Below are 17,016 nucleotides of genomic sequence, written 5' to 3'. Positions count from 1 at the left end.
AGGAAAGCAGATCAAAGAGAGCCTTCCAGCCGGTGCGTTTCCAACCACCTTTCTTAGCTAATGGACTTGAAAGCCTCTTTCCACCTACTGCGTGGGGCTCATGTCATATTTTGGAAATGTCATCTTCTGACTGTATTGATACTGTGCACACCGGCTTTGATAGGTGCTTGTGGAAAATCACATTTACTGTTAATTAAATCAAGACCAGCCCAAGTAGTTGGAGTGGGAGAGTCTGGCAGAGTGAAACACCTCACCCCCTACCATTTGTGTTTTGCTTTTCAATCCATCCTGTGATAGCCCGGTGATTGAACCCTCTCTCAAGCAGGGTCATGTTTGGTTGTGTTTTCTCTTTTCCTTTTGGTCTTTTTGATTCCATACCCTCTGGCTGACATCCCCTACGATGAGGGGGGTGGAAATACCTTTGGGGAGAAATCCTGTCGTCTTTCTCTTTAAGATGGTGAATAAGCGAAATAAAATAGAGCCCAGCAGAAGCAGCCCTGCGAGGCCCATCTGGGCAGGCGGGTCAGGCTGCCGCCGGGGTATCCATTGTCCTGCTCGCTGGGTGCCCGAGGAGAGAACCCGGCCAGAGCACAGGCACCAATAAAAGGACTCCATCGTGCCACTCAGGGCTTTGTGAGCGCACCGTGCTTGTCCTGGTTGCCATGGCTACTGTCTGATTGTGGCGGGTTTGTCACAGTGCTTGATAAAGTGGGGAGGTTATTCTTGATAGGCCCAAGTAATCATAACCTCGCAGAGCTGGAGTGTGGATTTAACGTTTTCTCCCTCTCTTTCAATCAGGAATGTGGGGATGGGGGCACGGGTCCTCGGGATAAAGCAGCCACAGCAGGTGGTGAGAACCCTGCTCAGCGAGAGGGATACCGGGTGGTGCTGGTCTAAAAGGGGGTTCCCGTGTGCCCAGGGTGCCGGCAGAAATGGGGGTCCCTGAGTCATCCACCACTATCTCTGCCCTGAGTCGGGGCTTCGGGGATGGGGCCGGAATAGGGTCCCCTCCTGTCCCTCTCCTATCAGTTGGTTGTACTTGTACCCAGCTCTCCTCCCGCCCTTCCTGCTCCCCCTACCAAGCTCCTTCCTCTCCTCCTCCTCCTGCCCCCCCTTCTCCTCTCCCCCACTTCTCCTCTTCCCCCCTCCATTCCTTTCTGCTGCACCAATATTTGTAACTCGGCTTTTTCTCCTCTCATGGAGAATGAAAGGAAGGGTTAGATCTGAGGTAACAGCTGATAGATTCTAACTACAAAATTGCAGACTCTTTTCTGTCATCAGAGGAAACCTAATTGATTACTTAGGCAGTGCTTCTCCGACTTAACTGCATCTCAACTATTGGAAGCACTCTTTAAAAAAAAATAGAGCTACCACATCATCCAGCACTTCCATTCCCGGGTATATATCTGAAGGAAATAAAAACACTTGGAGTTCCCATTGTGCTTCAGCAGGTTAAGAACTGGACTAGTATCCATGAGAATGCAGGTTTGATCCCTGGCCTCACTCAGTGGGCTAAGGATCGGTGGTTGCCATGAACTGTGGTGTGGGTTGCAGATGCAGCTCAGATCCTGTGTTGTTGTGGCTATGGTGTAGGCTGGTAGCTGCAGTTCTGATTCAACCCCTAGCTCAGGAACTTCCACATGTGGCCCTAAAAAGCAAAAAAAAAAAAGCAAAAAAAGAGAAAAAACACTAATTATAAAAGATACATGCACCCCAGTGTTCATAGCAGCACTATTTGCAATAGCTAAGACATGGAAGCAACCCAAATGTACAGCAAGAGATGACTGGATTAAGAAGATGTGGCACATAGATACAATAGAATATTGGTCAGCCATAAAAAGGAACAAAGTAATGCCATTTGCAGCAACATAGATGGACCTAGAGATTATGATACTAAATGAAGTAAGTCAGAGAAAGACAAATGCTGTGTGTTTTCACTTATATGTAGAATCTTTAAAAAAAAAAAAAGAATGAATATAACAAAACAGAAACAGACTCACAGAGAATAAACTAATGGTTACCAGTGGGGAGAGGGGGTGGGAGTGTGGGCAAGATAGGGGTATGGGATTAAGAGGTACACATTACTAGTTATAAAATAAATAAGATACAGAGACATAATGTACAGCACAGAGAATGTAGCCAATGTTTTATAATAACTTTATATGGAGTATAATCTATAAAAATATTGAATGTTGTACACATGAAATTAAGATAATATTGTAAATCAACTACAATTAAAGAAAAAAGCTGGAGTTCCCACTGTGGCGCAACAAGATAGGCAGCATCTTGGGAGTGCTGGGATGTGGGTTTTTCCCCGGCACAGCGGGTCCAGGATCTGGCATTGCTGAAGCTGTGGCATAGGTCACAACTGCAGCTCAGCTCTGATCCCTGGTACCCCCATATGCCGTGGTGTGGCAAAAAATTAAATAATTGGTTTTTAAAAAGTAAAATTGAAAAAAAAAAGGAATTTCCATTATGGCTCAGCAGAAACAAACCCAGCTGGTTAGCTATGAGGATGCAGGTTTGATCCCTGCCCTCGCCCAGTGAGTTAAGGATCCTGCATTGCTGCGAGCTGTGCTGTAGGTTGCAGATGCAGATCAGATGTGGTGGTGCTGCGGCTGTGCTGTAGGCCTGCAGCTGCAGCTCTGATTCAATCCCTAGCCTGGGAACTTCCGCCCTAACAGAAAGAAGGAAGGCAGGAAAGGGAGGGAGGGAGTGGAGAAAAAAGCAGGTTTCTGGGCACTACCTTCAGAGTTTCTGATTGTGTAGGTCTGGATGGTGTCCAAAGACTCTTCATTTCTAACAAATTCCCAGTTGATGCCACTGGCCGGGGACCGAACCACTGACATAGGCCCAGACTTATTTCACATGGCTGAGGCTCGCTTGGTATGCTGGTTGCCCAGTAGCCATGCTGGGACGGGTGCCCCGTGATAGAAGCTTTACAAGGCGTTGGAAGCGGCAGGGCTGGTTGTTCCCTCATCTCTCTTCTGGCCCCTGGTTCTGTCCTCAAAAGGCCTCCAGCAGGACAGCCTCTCCCCATGGACGGTCTCCTCGGAGCAGTGCTGCTCCCCAGCTGAGCACCGCCCCCCCTCAAACCGATGTTCCAGGCCCAGCAAGATCTGGTCCGTAACTTGTGTGTGTGGGAGTCCCCTGTGGAGTGCCTCTTCCGCAGTCCTGCCTTCCATCTCCGCCCAGTCCCTGAGCCCCAGGAAGCCCGCCCTGACCGCTGACCTAGCAGAGATGGGGGTGCAGAGTCTACGCAGAGCAGAGTGAGGGCAAGAGTCAGAAGTTAGGCCAGCCTCTCCAGAAAGCAGGATGAGGCCCCGGCAGCAGCCTCCCAGCTGCATTCCCTCCCCATAGGAGCAAGACTGGGTTTTCCAATTGAAAGGCAAGGGGCAGTGCCTCCCCACCCTCCTTCCCTGATTTGAAATGAAACAGCTTTCATTCACTCCTTTATGGCAAGACACGTAACACAGGTGAGGCTCCCTGCATGTGTGCACACGCATGGGGTGTGTGTGTATGTGTGTGTGTGTGGTGCCGCTGTGACTGGATGCAGATGACTCGATCTTTTGTCAAATGTAATTTAACTCCCCAGAACAGGCTCTGAATCCCTAGGCTTCTTCAGTGAAACTCACAGGAGGCTATTTGTCTCGACAAAAATAAAACAAAAGTAATGGATTAATCCTTTGGCTCTCACTCCTTGCCGACTGCACAAGACTGAGTCAGGGCTGTAAAGAAATCCTGTGTTGGCACTTGGGCTCCAGAGGCTTTAAACATCTTCAGAGCCAGGGTGGGGTCCCCAGGCTGCAGGGTATCCCTTTCTGCTTCGTTGAGCAGGCCGATTGGATGGTCCCCTCTTGTCCTTTAGACATCGTTGGCTTGAGGCAGCCACAGCCCTGACCGTGGCCTTTCTCCCCAGGGTGTCGAGGTGCAGACAGACTACGTGCCCCTGCTGAACTCCCTGGCTGCCTATGGCTGGCAGCTCACCTGTGTACTGCCGACCCCTGTTGTCAAGACAACCAGGTAACAACAACCATCATCGCTGTCACTGAATACTTGCTCTGTTTCCGATAAGCTCGTTATGTATGGAACTTATTGGATCCTCATGACAAGCGTGTGAGACCGATGCTTTTATATGTACTCTCCACCTGGGAGGCGGCAGAGCCGGGACTTCAGATTCTTAACACATCCCCTAGCACCCCTCTCCCCACGTGGGGACCCTCAGCCAGCCATTGGTGCCTGGCCTGTCACCTGGGCGGAGGGGGTGCAGGGCTCTCAGACACAACTGTGCACAGTATGGCCCATACTGGGCTAGGCAGGCATGGTGCAGACCAAGTCTCACTTAGTTCTCAAAAAATCCTCTGAGGTGGGATTTTTGTTGTTGTATTTAATCGATTTTACAGCTGAGGAAAGTGTGGCCAGGGAGGTTAGAGGACTCGTCCGAGATCATGGCACTGGTCAGTGGCCCCGAAAGGGGGCGTGAGGCCAGGCTGTAGGCCTTCCCTCCATTTCCACGTTCAGAGTCGTTTGTCCACACTCGGCTCTGCTCACCATCCCTTGAGCTCATTGCAGTCTTAGCACCCCTAAAAGGCCTTGCATCTGTCTTTAGGACTAGTTTGTTATCAAACTAGTCCTCCTAACTGCCTATGGGGTGGTGAGCCTAGATAGGGCTCCCATTTTATAGATGCAGAAACTGAGGCTCAGAGAGGCTGCATCACATCCTTGAGGTCTCACGGCCAGTAAGGGGCAGCACTTGGGACTAGACCCTCCGTCTGCAGGCCCAGGCACTCCGACAGTGGGCTGCCTCTTTGCTGACCAATGGGGACGCCCTCCCAGGGCCCTCAGCGTCCTGCCCTCCCGGGTCCTGCTACTGGCTCACACCTGCAGGATGATGGACAGAAGGAGGCAGGGCTGGGGGTCTGGGGATGGCAGGCAGCCCCAGAGCACAGGCTGGGTAATGAGTGCTGGTGCTCATCTCTGCCTCTTCTGCGCCCTCACCAGCAACCAGTGTGCAGCCGCCCTGTGGTGCCCCCCCATCTCCACCCCCTCCCGATCCTCCATATTGTTTCTTGGCCAAGATTTCTGTGGGCACAAGGTGGTGCAGTGGAGGGACCCCCGGACTTGTGACCTCAAGGTTTGAACCCACATCCTGAGTCTGCTGCCTGCTAACTGTGCACCTTCAAGTACACACATAGCGTCTTTGAGCCAGTTTCCTAATTAGTCCATGTGACTAAGAATGATGCCCCCCTTCAGCTCTGGATGATAAGAACCCTGTGAGAATGCATTTGAACCTGAAGCCCCAGCTGGCTCTGAGCTCTCAGCCTGAAGGGTGCAGACAGGTCTGTCTGTCTCTGTCTGTGTCTCAGGTTGTCACACCTTCTAAATGAGCCTCCACAATCCTCTACCTTCCTGGCCTTAAATGACCCCCTCGCAGTGGAGTGGAGGGCGTGTGGAACCAAGCAGACCTGGGCTTGAATCCCCGCTGTGTGACCTTGAGCCTGCTCCTTGACTGAGCTGTCTTGTCTGGTTGGTGAAAGCCGTGGTCCTACTGCTTGGAGCACAGAGTGCAGTTGCCCAGCCTGGCACAAAGCAGGACATGTCCGCCCTCTCCCTCCTTCTCCGCTCACATCCTGTGTAGTGACACATCAGCTCGGCAGAAGAAACGTGCCCAAAATAGAGATTTAAGAAAGTGATCAGAAGGGAGAAAACAGGAGTTCCCACTGTGGCACAACAGAATTGGTGGCCTCTCTAGAGCACTGGGACGCTGGTTTGATCCCTTGCCTGGCACAGTGGGTTAAGGATCCGGTATTGCCCCAACCACAGCTTAGATTATGACTACAGTTCGGATCTGATCCCTGGCCCGGGAACTCCATGTGCCATGGGGCAGCCAAAAAAAATTTTTTAATTTTAAAAAGATACTAGCATTAAAGCAAAAAGGAGGGAGGGAAAAAAATGATCTCTTTCTTAGTATTTCTCCTTCTTAGTATTTCTAGCATCTAATTTAAGGCAGCTCCATGGGGTCCTGCCTTCCTGGAAGGGAAGCGCATTCCCTGCGCCGTAAAAATGCCTCCATGCCCCCAGCCCACTTTGTTAATGCCAGTCCCTGCCCACTGCCCGGGCTCCTGTAACGGTGACAGGAGAGCTCATCAAGCAGGGCCTCACTGCCCGCTCATCCCGAGCCAACCAGGCCCTTCCATGGTCTCTTTCCCAAAGGCCAACTTGGAAGAGGCCTCCCACCCCTCTGATACTCACTGAAGAGGCTGCTTTGTCCTCATTTGGCCAAGATGTTAGCTGTCATTTCACGTCATGGGAGGGAGGTTTTAGCCATGAAGCTACCTTTCAGGGACACCTGCAAACCTTTTCTTGGGCCCCCGAGCTAGCGCCCCAAGAAGCAAGGGGTGGATGGCCTGGGGGTGGGAGGGTGGGGAGCACCTTGACCTCTGACCTCTCTGGTGGCACACTTCCTTTCCCGTGGCAGCCAGCCTGGATGAAGTTCAGGATGGCGGCCTCCAGGTGAGGTTCAGGGCTCCCTCAAGTATAAATGACTCATTGTCAGTCCCGCGTGTGTGTTACAGGGAGGGGAGCGTATCCACGAAGCAGGTAGTCTTCCTTCAGAGACCGTGTCTGCCTCAGAAAATCAAGAAGAAGGAATCAAAGGTGAGTGATCTCGGTTGCTTCAGCTTCATGCGGGTTTTCTACAGTGGTTGGGCGGGGGTGACAGGCAGCCTGCTCCAACTTCTGGAGATTCGCAAAGCCCAGGCCACCTGAGCCCCTGGCAGAATGCATCATGCCTGAGGCTGTGGCAGTGGGCTGGGTGAGGGCGCTGGAGGGCCTTGTCCCTGGTCTCCTCCTGCCAGGATGCTCAGGCCCCACTTTCCCAAGAGGCTAAAGGTAGGGCGTGAAGGCACCTGCTTTCAGACCCAGGCTGGGATGGTTGCGCTCATACCCAGCTTCTTTGTACCTTCATCTCATTACCAGTCCCTTGAAGCACTGGCCTGCCCATGAATCCTTGGGACCTCGGAACTTTGGGAACGTTGGCAGAGAGAACCTGTCAGATCGCTTCCTGCAGGCGCTGCCCCCCAGGTCTCTGAGTGACAGTGGCTGGTGTAGACACCAGGCAGCCCTCCCCTGTGGAGTGAGTCCTCAGGCCAGGCTGTCCTGAGATGGCCAGAGGCCTTTCCTCCTCCCTGGATGTGACACGAACACAGAAACACAGGTGCACTGAGAGACATGACTTCTCAGAATTTCCCCGTGTTTCCTGTGGTTGCATGCAAACCCTCCCCTTGTGTGAGATGATTGTGATGCTTCACGGCCCTACGCTTCGCCTCCATGGGTGCTCCTCCTGTGGGTGCTCACTGTCACTCAGAAAGAGGCCGGTGAGTGGAGGGGACCTTCCAAGCCTGTCAGGTGTCACCTGGAGCCAGCTTACTCGCCCTCTGATGACCAAGGCTACACTGCGGGGCATAGCCCACCAGGCCCATTCAGCCCCTCGCCTGGCCCCCTTCCCTGGGCTCCCCACTCGAGGTTCCTCCTGTTCCCTGGACATGGGGCCTGGACAGGAGCACCAAGCAAGTGAACAGATTGGAGCAGCTCCTCTGCGGCCAACAAATCCATGCGGGGGGCAGGGGGAGACTCATGGGAGGAACGCCAAGGAAATGGCTCCAGAGCCAGATGGGGTGGCGGGCAGAAGAGGGTCTTTCCAGGTTCAGAGACACTAGTGTGACAGGTGACAGCAGCAGAGGACCATAAGGCAGCCGCAGAATCCACTGTTACCCACCGGGAGCAGTCAGCCGCCAGCTGGAAGACGGATGGCCCTGGGCTGCCACCAGCCTCAGTTTGGCCTGGGCTGCGGGACCGTGTGTTCCAGCAAAGCGGGTGAGGTCTCCTGCCAGATGCCAGGAGAAGCCCGGCTTCTGCCCTTATAAGGAGGAGGTCCCAGCAGATCCAAAGGATGGATGGGTGACTTAATTCTGGTCTAGGCAAAGCATCTCACCGAGGGGACAAGCCAGTGGAAACTTGAGGGCCGGGGGACTTTCAGGCAGGGCTTTAAAGCTGCTGTAAGAAAGCAAAGCATCATACCTCAAGGAGAATCCAGAGAGGTGGGAGTCAGTTTTTTTCTGGCCAGTAGAAATATCCACCCCCAGCCAGCGGCACACGCCTGGGCCACCGGCTTTCTTGCAACAGTGTTTGCTTATTCATTGCTGCTCGTTCCAGGGGTTGACTGTTCTGTGTGACCTAGGGAGGTCACCTCTCTGGTGGAGCCCCAGAGAGGGGACTGTACCATCTCATCCTTCTCATCGTCCACACCCTAGCTAGCAGGTGGTTGTCCCGCTCCCAGGAGACTGTGTCTCCCATGGGTATGGCGGTAGCTCCATCCTCATCAGGCCCTAGCCCTCCCTCCACCCCCGACCCCCGCTGCATCAGTGATACTGTCTGTCTCCTCCACCCCTTTAAGCACCTTTTCCTCTTGGCTGTCCCGCCACCTTCACCTGTCCCGCCAATTTCCTCGTTTTCTAGCCCCATTTCTCCTCGTTGTCTCCTACCTCTTCCTTAGAAAATCTCACCCACCCCCAGAGGGAGAAAGCCTCACCACCTCTGTGCTGAAGATCTTACCTCTGCACATTCAGCCCTCCCTTCTCTTCCCAGGTGCCCTGTGGCTGCTCCATAATCTCAGAGCAGCTCCTGACATAGCCCTTCCCCCCACCTAGAGGAACAGCACTTCCAGGGGCCCGAGACTCACACCCACCTAGAGGTCACCCTTGGCTTTCCTGTCTCCTTCCCCCCATATGCACTCTGTCCTGCAGGCATGTCAATTTTTAAGTTCTAGAAACTCTAGAAACCCCCCTCTCCGCTCCATCATCCCCGGCCTGGACTATTCCAGCCTCCTGATGACAGGTCTCTTCTTCAGATACGTTCTCCAGGAGTTCCCCTTGTGGCTAAACGGAAACGAACCCAGCTAGTATCCATGAGGATGCGGGTTCAATCCCTGGCCTTGATCACAGGGTTAAGGATCTGGCAGAAGGTTGCCATGAGCTGTAGTATAGGTCACAGATGCAGCTCAGATCCCATGTTGCTGTGGCTGTGACATAAGCCAGCAACTACAGCTCCAATTCAACCCTAGCCTGGGAACTTCAATATGCAGCACCTGCGGCCCTTAAAAAAAAAAAAGTCCACCCAGAGCCAAAGTGATCTTTTAAAAAAACAGATTGTATCATGTCACCCCACTGACACAATTACCATGGTTCTAAAGCTTTGTGTTCTTCTGAAGATAAAGGTAGAAGCCTGTTCTGTGGTCACCTGGCCCTTCGGGATCCGGCCCCCACTTCTGTATTCCAGCCGCTCTGGCCTTCCTGCTCTTCCATGGCCCCCTCCCTGCCACAGGGCCTTTGCTTGGCCGGTTCCTCTGCCTGGGGTGCTCTCTTCCTTTGTATTTTCTCAGGCCGGTGTTCCCTCCTTTTAGGCCAGGCCAGGCTCTGTTGCGATTCACTGGGAGGAACCACACTCCTCTCCTCTCCATTTCTAATTATTTGTGATCAGTAACTTATCCTCCACTCAGAGAATCAGACGTTACTTCCATGAGAACGAACCCTTTCCCCCCTCACTGTTGTCTGCCCAGTGCCTGGCTTTTAGCTGATACTCAACAGATACCTATAGGATCGATGAGTGGCTAATCAAACCCCTGAGCCCGGATATTCACAGTATGTCTAGCGTTCATTTTTTTTTTTTTTTTGGTCTTTTTGTCTTTTTCTAGGGCTGTACCCACAGCATGTGAAGGTTCCCAGGCTAGGGGTCCAGTTGGAGCTACAGCTGCTGGCCTACACCACAGCCACAGCAACATGGGATCCGAGCCGCATCTGTGACCTATACCACAGCTCACGGCAACACCAGATCCTTAACCCACTCAGCAAGGCCAGGGATCGAACCTGCAACATCATGGTTCCTAGTCGGATTTGTTAATCACTGAGCCACGACGGGAACTCCTAGTGTTCAAATGTAAGAAAAGAGATCCTGGGGTTCCTTAGTGGTGCAGTGAGTTAAGGACTTAGCATTGTCACGGAAGGGGCTTGGGTCAATGCTGTGGCTCAGGTTTGAGCCCTGGCCCCCAGGAACTTCCACATGCCACAGGTCTGGACAAAAAAAAAAAGAAAAGAGGTTCCAAGATTGGAATGCCAAGGATGCAGTATATTTAGTTCTCTTTGGATCAGCCAAGTGGACAAAATTCTCCAATCAAGACTTTTCAGCTTGAAAGAAAGAAACCCTTCTGCATACCTCTGAGTGTGACTTTCAAAGCAAATATTAACCTTGGAAGGTAAGAGGTGATTTCTACAATACAGGAGAAGTCTGCCTTCTGGCTAAACTACTTGAAGTGGAGACAGGTATGGACAGTTTTTTTAAATGTGTGAATTAAATCCACTCATCCTGCTGATGCGGAATTCTGGACACACACACTGCTCTAAATGGAGAGTTTTTCTTTTTTTTTGCACATATTTCTGGCATGGACGGTTGGTTAGGATTTTTTTCAGTTTAGACACCAGCACCACATCCACAAAGCAGACACCCTGGCTTGGGGAGACCCATCAATCCTATTCGACTCGCAGCTTGCTGGCTGAGTTCCGAGGCTTGCCCTGCAATGACGCAAGACGTAACGCGTCACCTGGGCTGGACTGCCTGCTTCGGGGAGGTGGATGCTGCAGACCTCAGAGCCTCCACATAGGAAACTCTGTCACCTTGGGGTCTGAAGTACAGCCACTCCTTGAACAACACAGAGGCTAATCTGAGTATAATCAATTGAGAGTGGACCCTCCCTATCTAAGGTCCCGAGTCCTCAGGTGCAGACTGAGTAGTACTGTGGTTTTTACTATTGATAACCTTCCACGTACAAGTGCACAGTTCAAACCTGCGTTTCCGAGGGCCAACTGTAATTTTCGTTGTTCCTTAAATGTTGTGACTGTCCCAGCAAAAGAGGAAGGGCTGCCTGCTGGTGAAGGGAGGCGGGCACGAGGATGGAGGCTCTCTTGTGGACGCAGGGCTGGGGCTTCGGGAGAGCTGGGGGTGTCTTCATTTCCCTGAGACACTTTTCACACGCTAAAACCCTGCCCAGCTATTGCTCTTAGCTGAGCAGCGGTTCTCACATTGTGGCCCATGAAGCAGCAGTATCAGCATCACCCTGGAGCTTGTTGAAAATGCCCAACTCCCTCCCCGCCCCAGGCTCTTGAGTCAGAAACTGCAGGACAGGGTGGAGGGACCTGTGTCTGAAGGAGCCCGCCAGGTGATTCTAATGCCCGCTCAAGTCTGAGCGCCCGTGTTTAGGGCCCCTTCCAGACTCACCTTGTGAATCTCCATTCAAATTTTATCATTATTGATTTTTGCTAAAAAAAAAAAATGGGCCTGTCAAGGAGACTTCAGTGTGGATATTTGTTTTTAGTAAGACAAACCAAAGCATCTTTCATAGCAGTTAAATCTGGGCTTCCATTAGCTGACCGCTTGGCTTCAGACTCCAGCACCTGGCCTAACAGATGAGATCTAACAGCGTTAAGTCTGAAAGCTTGAGGCACTTAGGTGACAGAGCTATTCCAAAAGTGCAGCCCCTCTCCTCTGGCCTCCTCTCCTCCCTTCCTTCCAGAAAATGAGCTTAAAGCCTTTTACCCACCAAGAACAAGCCGATAGAAGGTTAGTATGGAGCCAGAGAAACCTGTGTTTGAATTTTAGCTCTGCCATTTCCTAGCTGTGTCACTTTGGGCAAGTTACTTAACCTCTCTGAACCTCTACATGGTCATCATAAAATGGTGCTGCCTAGTGAGAGTGCTGCTTTGGGGATTGAGGGAAATGGAAGAGCTTAATTTTAGATTATATAGACCCTGAGTTTTAGCCACTGGTATGTCCCTGTTTCATGAGAATGCCTCCTTGCAAAGGAGAGAAGGAAAGAGGAAGACTCAAGTGAGAGCCTCCTGGTGACCTGGTTGCAGTCTCCAGTTGTGGTCCACTGGGGATCCCAGGCAGCATGGGAATCAGTGACATCACCATTCCCCATCTGAGGACACAGAAAACTGCTCGAAAGCATTTGGCTTGGCAGATTTTTCCGAAATGATTCAGGATAGAAAAACGTTGGCTAGAAGTCCCCATCCAGCTTGGCATGGACAGTCCCAAAGCCATCTCTGCCCAGCAGCTCCAGCAGGGTCCTGGAGAAAGTGGCTGGCATGCCGGCCACGGGCCCTTTCCAGCCTGTGTCCTTCTGTCATATTTTATCAGATCAATATGGCTGGGCATCTGAGGAACCATGGAATTTCTGTTGCTTACTGAGCAAGAGCAGCCTCTGAGGGGATGTCAGGTTTATATTAGAAAATAACCAGGATCCAGGATGGAAACTGGCACAGGTGGAATTGTCACAGCTGTACACCACCCACCTACAGAGGGTGCTCGTCCCATGCATTACAGTGTGAATGGGCCCCTGCAGTGTGCCCCATAGCACCGATGGGCACAGCGACAGCTCTTTCAGAGATTAATAACTTGCCCTAGGACAGGCAACTAACAAGTGCTTTGAACTGGGTCTTAGTCACCATACTTTGTAATGCTTTGGTGTTTTAGCATTTCAGCCAAAGCAGTCGCACCACTTTTTTGGCAAAAATAAAACTTCAACTTCTCTCAGAGTTGACTGCCTCTCAGATTGCTGTATAGAGGATGGCTTAACTGGCCTTTTTAAAAAAATACGCAAAATGCAGGACTGGAGACATCCATTTAAAACAAACAAGGTTCTTCCATGTGGGCTGGAATTAAAATGCAGCAGCTACTGCACATGACAAGGCAGCAGTTATGAACCATGGTCTAATGGTGCCCAGGAGCCATGCAGGGCTGGCACTGGAAGCAGCAGCATCCATGCTGAGGTCAGAGGTCCTGGTCCCACACTGATGATTGTGGAGCCCTGAGGTGCATAGTCGGCAGTCTTGGCTAAAACGGGTACCTTTGGGGTGGGGTCTGTGGCACCACTTCACCTGCAGAGAGGTCCATTGTGGGAAACTCACAGCTTGGGTAGAAAAGGCTCAAACTTCCAGAGGGAAGCCTGTCAGCCATCATACAAGAGAATCCCAAAAAATAATGACCAGGGGAAACCCAGTTGACCTTGTAGGTGAACTCATTTGGGCTTTGGGGGGTGGAGGATAAAGGAAGACAGGATAAATGTTAAATCCTAACTTCGGCATGCACTTTGTTCCCTTTCCTCTTCTTTGACGGAATATTTCAATTTATCTATCTTGTCAAAAAAAGGAGTTCAATGCATGAACCCCAGGATATGTTAAGGCAAATATGTTACTTGAGGAAGTAGATCTTTACCACTGGAAATGCCACAAAGGTGGCAGAGCTTTATGAATTTACATAGCACCTTTTTGTTTCCTCCTAACAAAGCACTCATATTTATCAGCAATGTGGTAAATCACAAAATGGTTTTCCACTGAGTTCCTGAGAAGTTATTCGAACGGAAGGCTCCCTCTGTTTTTCTTTCAGTCACAGAAGGCTTAAATTTAAGCCCATATTTGGTGAAATCAGTGTGGTGCAATTCAAGTGGAAAGAAATGAAAGAAAGAAGCGGAACTTCAAGTACAACCACATCTGTTCCAGGGGCCCGGAGCTATACCTGTAGGGCAGCTGAGGCCCTTGTCCGCCATCTAGGCCCCCAATTCTCTTCCAGCAAGACCTGTCTCTCCAGCGGGGCCTCCTGACCTGGGCCTTCACCCATTGAGCTCTCGATACTTGGTGGCATCACTCTTGTTCTCCGTGCCTCTCACAGCCAGGCCTGGCACATCCCGAGGCTGGCGTCACCCTGAGTACGCAGGATGGCAAAGTTCAGGACGACTGGGGGACCCCTTACATTTCAGGGGTGGAAGGAGGATCAGGCCTTGCAGAGCTATTAGCCCCAGAGCTCATCCCTCTTCTGTAAACACAGGGACCCATTTCTTTGAGTCTTCACTTTACCACCCTTCGCGTTGCCGCGTCTGCTCTGGCTCATTTGCCCAGATTTATTCCATGCACACAGGCTCCTAGGCTGTCTTCCTCCAGGGCAGCTCCTGTCTGTTGTCAGCAGACCCAGCAGGACTTTGAACCTTTCCTCCTCTTTTTCTTCCTCAAACCAATTTCTCTTTCTGGAGATCAGCCAGACCTGCTCTGTGGATATACCAGTGCCTCCTCCTTCCTAAGCCTCAAGTTGTTTTGACACTAAAATTACGGGACCAGTTGTGGTGCAGTGGAAACGACTCCAACTAGCATCCATGAGGACGCAGGTTCGATCCCTGGCCTTGCTCAGTGGGTTGGAGACCCAGTGTTGCCATGAGCTGTGGTATAGGTTGCAGGTGCGGCTTGGATCCCTTGTTGCTCCCCTGGCTGTGGTGCAGGCTGGCAGCTATAGCTCCAATTCGACCCCTAGCCTGGGAACTTCCATGTGCTGCAGGTGCAGCCCTAAAAAGACAAAAAAGTTACTGACCCTGATTGAAGTCAGAGTTCCTCTGCCCACTGTATAGATGAGAACACAGGCCAGTAGGGGTGGGGCTGGGACTCTTCAGCTGAGTGGTCTTCCTTGGCTTCAGTGAGATCCCATCCTTGCTGAGCTTTGTTACTGATCATGCCCTTGGTGCTTCTGAGCTGTGTGACTCCCTGTCTTGGCTACAGGTGTGGCTCCCTGGGAAGTGGCATCTTGAGATGGATTTGCGTGAGGTCTCAGGGGGAGTGCCCTCAGGAACAACACCTGTGGGGGAGGGCGGGTGGGGGGGTGGGCAGAGGGAGATGCTGGCTGTCCTGCAGTCACAGCAGTGGCCTCAGCCAGTGCTCCAGGTGGCACTGTAGCGGGGAAGGCCTTTTAGAGTTGCCCGAGGTTGGAATCAGGAGGATGGGTCATTGTCCCGCCTGGGCCAGTCGTGGGTCAGAGTTTGCCCTGGAAGGGCCTGTGACCTTGGGCAAGGTGGCAGGGCTCTCTAGCAGAGAGGAGCTCGGCAGGGGTTGTGAGCCTGGCAGTCCTGGAAGGGGCCCTGGTGCCCAGGTGTGTGCCCTTCTGACTTGGGTGACCTGACTCGGGGGCGGCCAGTCTGTGACGTCCACAGCTGCTCAGAATGGGAGTGGCCAGAGCCCTGGCATTTAGGAAGAGCAGGCCTGCATCTCCTCACCCATCTTGATTCTCCAAACAATAGGGTTTCAGCACCTCCCTTTCCAGGCCTTTGGTATGGCGCCAACTGAAATACCCCTCGCCCCCCACAAAACCCTGAAATCCACATCTAAAACACATGCCATGGCGAGACAGACAGGCTCTTGGTGAGTGTGATATTTGGGTCGTGACTAGGATTGGTGCTGAGTAGTGCCATGGTGTGAGGGATCCCAGGCGTTGTGTGTCTTGCTGCCAGAAGTGAAGGTGTGAAAGCAAACCAAAGTCCAGGGGAATCTCCGGATTCATGTATTTATCTCCACCTTCCCCAATTTCTAGTTTCAGTGGCGGTTCTCCCGAAACGAAACGCACAACAGACAGAGGCGGAAACCCAGAAGTAAGCTTGGTGCCAGAGACAAGCGGCAAGCAGAAGAAAATGAGAAGAATCTAGAAGACCAGTTGCTCAAAGCTGGAGACATGGGCAACTGTGTGCCAGGGATGCAGCAGGATGGCGCCCCTGAGGAGGTGAAGGTCCCTGTCCAGGCAGAGGTCCCAGCAGGAAAGCTGTGTCCTGACAGCCAGCTCTGTGTGGAGGACGGGGCCGTGCAGAACGGTCCCTCCAGCCACAGCCCGGCCCCAGCAGGAGGCTGTGAGGGGCACCCCGGTCCTGAGCCTGGCGAGGATGCTGGAGTGGGTGGTGCAGAGGCGGCGGCTGCAGAGCCCATGGCAGCAGAGGCCTGATGAGCTGGTAAACCTGGGGCCTGGTGCTGGTGGCCAGGCTGGAGGCTGGTTTGCCCTGGTGTCACCTGTTACCCTTTGGCTTGGCTTGACCTCTCTTGGTGAGCTTTCCTGGGCCCTACGAGGATCAGGTCCCTGACTTGGTTTCTGCACATCCATTTGAAATGTGTCCTAACGCCCCAGTGTTAAAATACAAGAGGGCAGGTTATTTCTACACCTTGGGTGTTGGAGGCCCTCCCCTGGCTCCAGCACTCCTCCTGGGAGGGGATGGACCAGCCAGTGCCTCTGTCCGCCCCCACCCCTGGGGCCTCCAGGCCAAATTCTTGGCTACAAATCAAGGCTGAGTTGTCCATCCCCGCACCCCTTGAGGGCAGTGTCCAGCCCCTGCTGCTTGTGTGGCTACTTGGTGACTGTAACAAACCCTGGCTCTTGGTCAGTTGCCCTTCTGCACCTGACCCCCACACCCCAACCTAGGCCCCTGCTGCTTTGGCAAAGAAAATGACATTGGAAGGAGGGGTGCCCTGCTTCCTGGCTTTTCTCAAAGTGTTCCCATAGATCCTGGTAATCTGGAAATGAAGAGGTAATTCTGTGTGTGTACCTACTCCTGCAGAATGTCTGAGAATGTATTCTGTGTTAGTATTAATCCCCCCCAAATTTTTTAAAGGTTTTGTATTCAGCTCATCACATGAACACATGTTCCTACTGTCATATAAGGGCAAGCCAACTGGTGGGAAGCCCGTGTTACATGCTCTTTTAATCAGTGACTCCTTGGCCAAGTCACTTCCCATGTATGCTATCCCGTGTTTATGTTGTCTGGAAAGTACTGTTGAGGCTTTAAGTAGATGCAACTGGCAGACCTTGGGGAGAAAGTGCCAACTGTCTTGACCAAACAACAGCTTGTCTCTTTCTTGTTTAGTTACTTAAAGCAATAAATCATTTTTGAGTTTAGTGCATTGAGTACTGAGTATATATGTCACGTCCTACAATGAAAAGTTCTAGCCTTGGGTCTCGACCCTACATCCTCAATTCACGTATCCTAAGTTTCTGACTCCTGGCAGCAGCAGGATGGCTCTGGAGGAGTGATCGAGGCTCCTGTGGGAACGGTGGAGCCAGCCCAACACGCTCTGCCTGCCTGGCTGGCATTTGTAGAAAGAAGAA

At 52.0% G+C, this 17,016-nt stretch overlaps 1 protein-coding gene across 6 annotated transcripts in view; it reads left to right on the top strand.

Moving 5' to 3' along the window:
* Positions 1-16,806, top strand: part of RFTN1 (raftlin, lipid raft linker 1) — a 220,885-nt gene extending 204,079 nt beyond the window's left edge. The window contains exons 8-10 of one of the 6 annotated variants that reach the window (XR_014825061.1): positions 3,920-4,023; positions 6,576-9,120; positions 14,413-16,806. Coding sequence is in view for 1 of the 6 variants with exons in the window: in XM_021071357.2 (XP_020927016.2) it covers positions 3,920-4,023; positions 6,576-6,657; positions 15,460-15,861 (588 nt within the window). In the remaining 5 variants the exon portion in view is untranslated. Of the gene's footprint in view, positions 1-3,919; positions 4,024-6,575; positions 9,710-9,826; positions 10,150-14,412 lie in introns of those variants that run through there. The other 5 variants (XR_014825062.1, XR_014825065.1, XR_014825064.1 and 2 more) reach the window with 5 other exon arrangements.
* The last annotated feature ends 210 nt before the right edge of the window (positions 16,807-17,016 follow it).

The sequence above is a fragment of the Sus scrofa genome, chromosome 13, assembly GCF_054392235.1.
Source record: "Sus scrofa isolate SSC_HxYL_T2T_F1_AM1 chromosome 13, Sscrofa_HxYL_maternal_Yorkshire_Landrace_v2.0, whole genome shotgun sequence".
Taxonomy (NCBI): Eukaryota; Metazoa; Chordata; class Mammalia; order Artiodactyla; family Suidae; genus Sus; species Sus scrofa.
The sequence above is the reverse complement of the archived record's forward strand: the minus strand, read 5'-3'. Positions and strand labels throughout refer to the sequence as shown.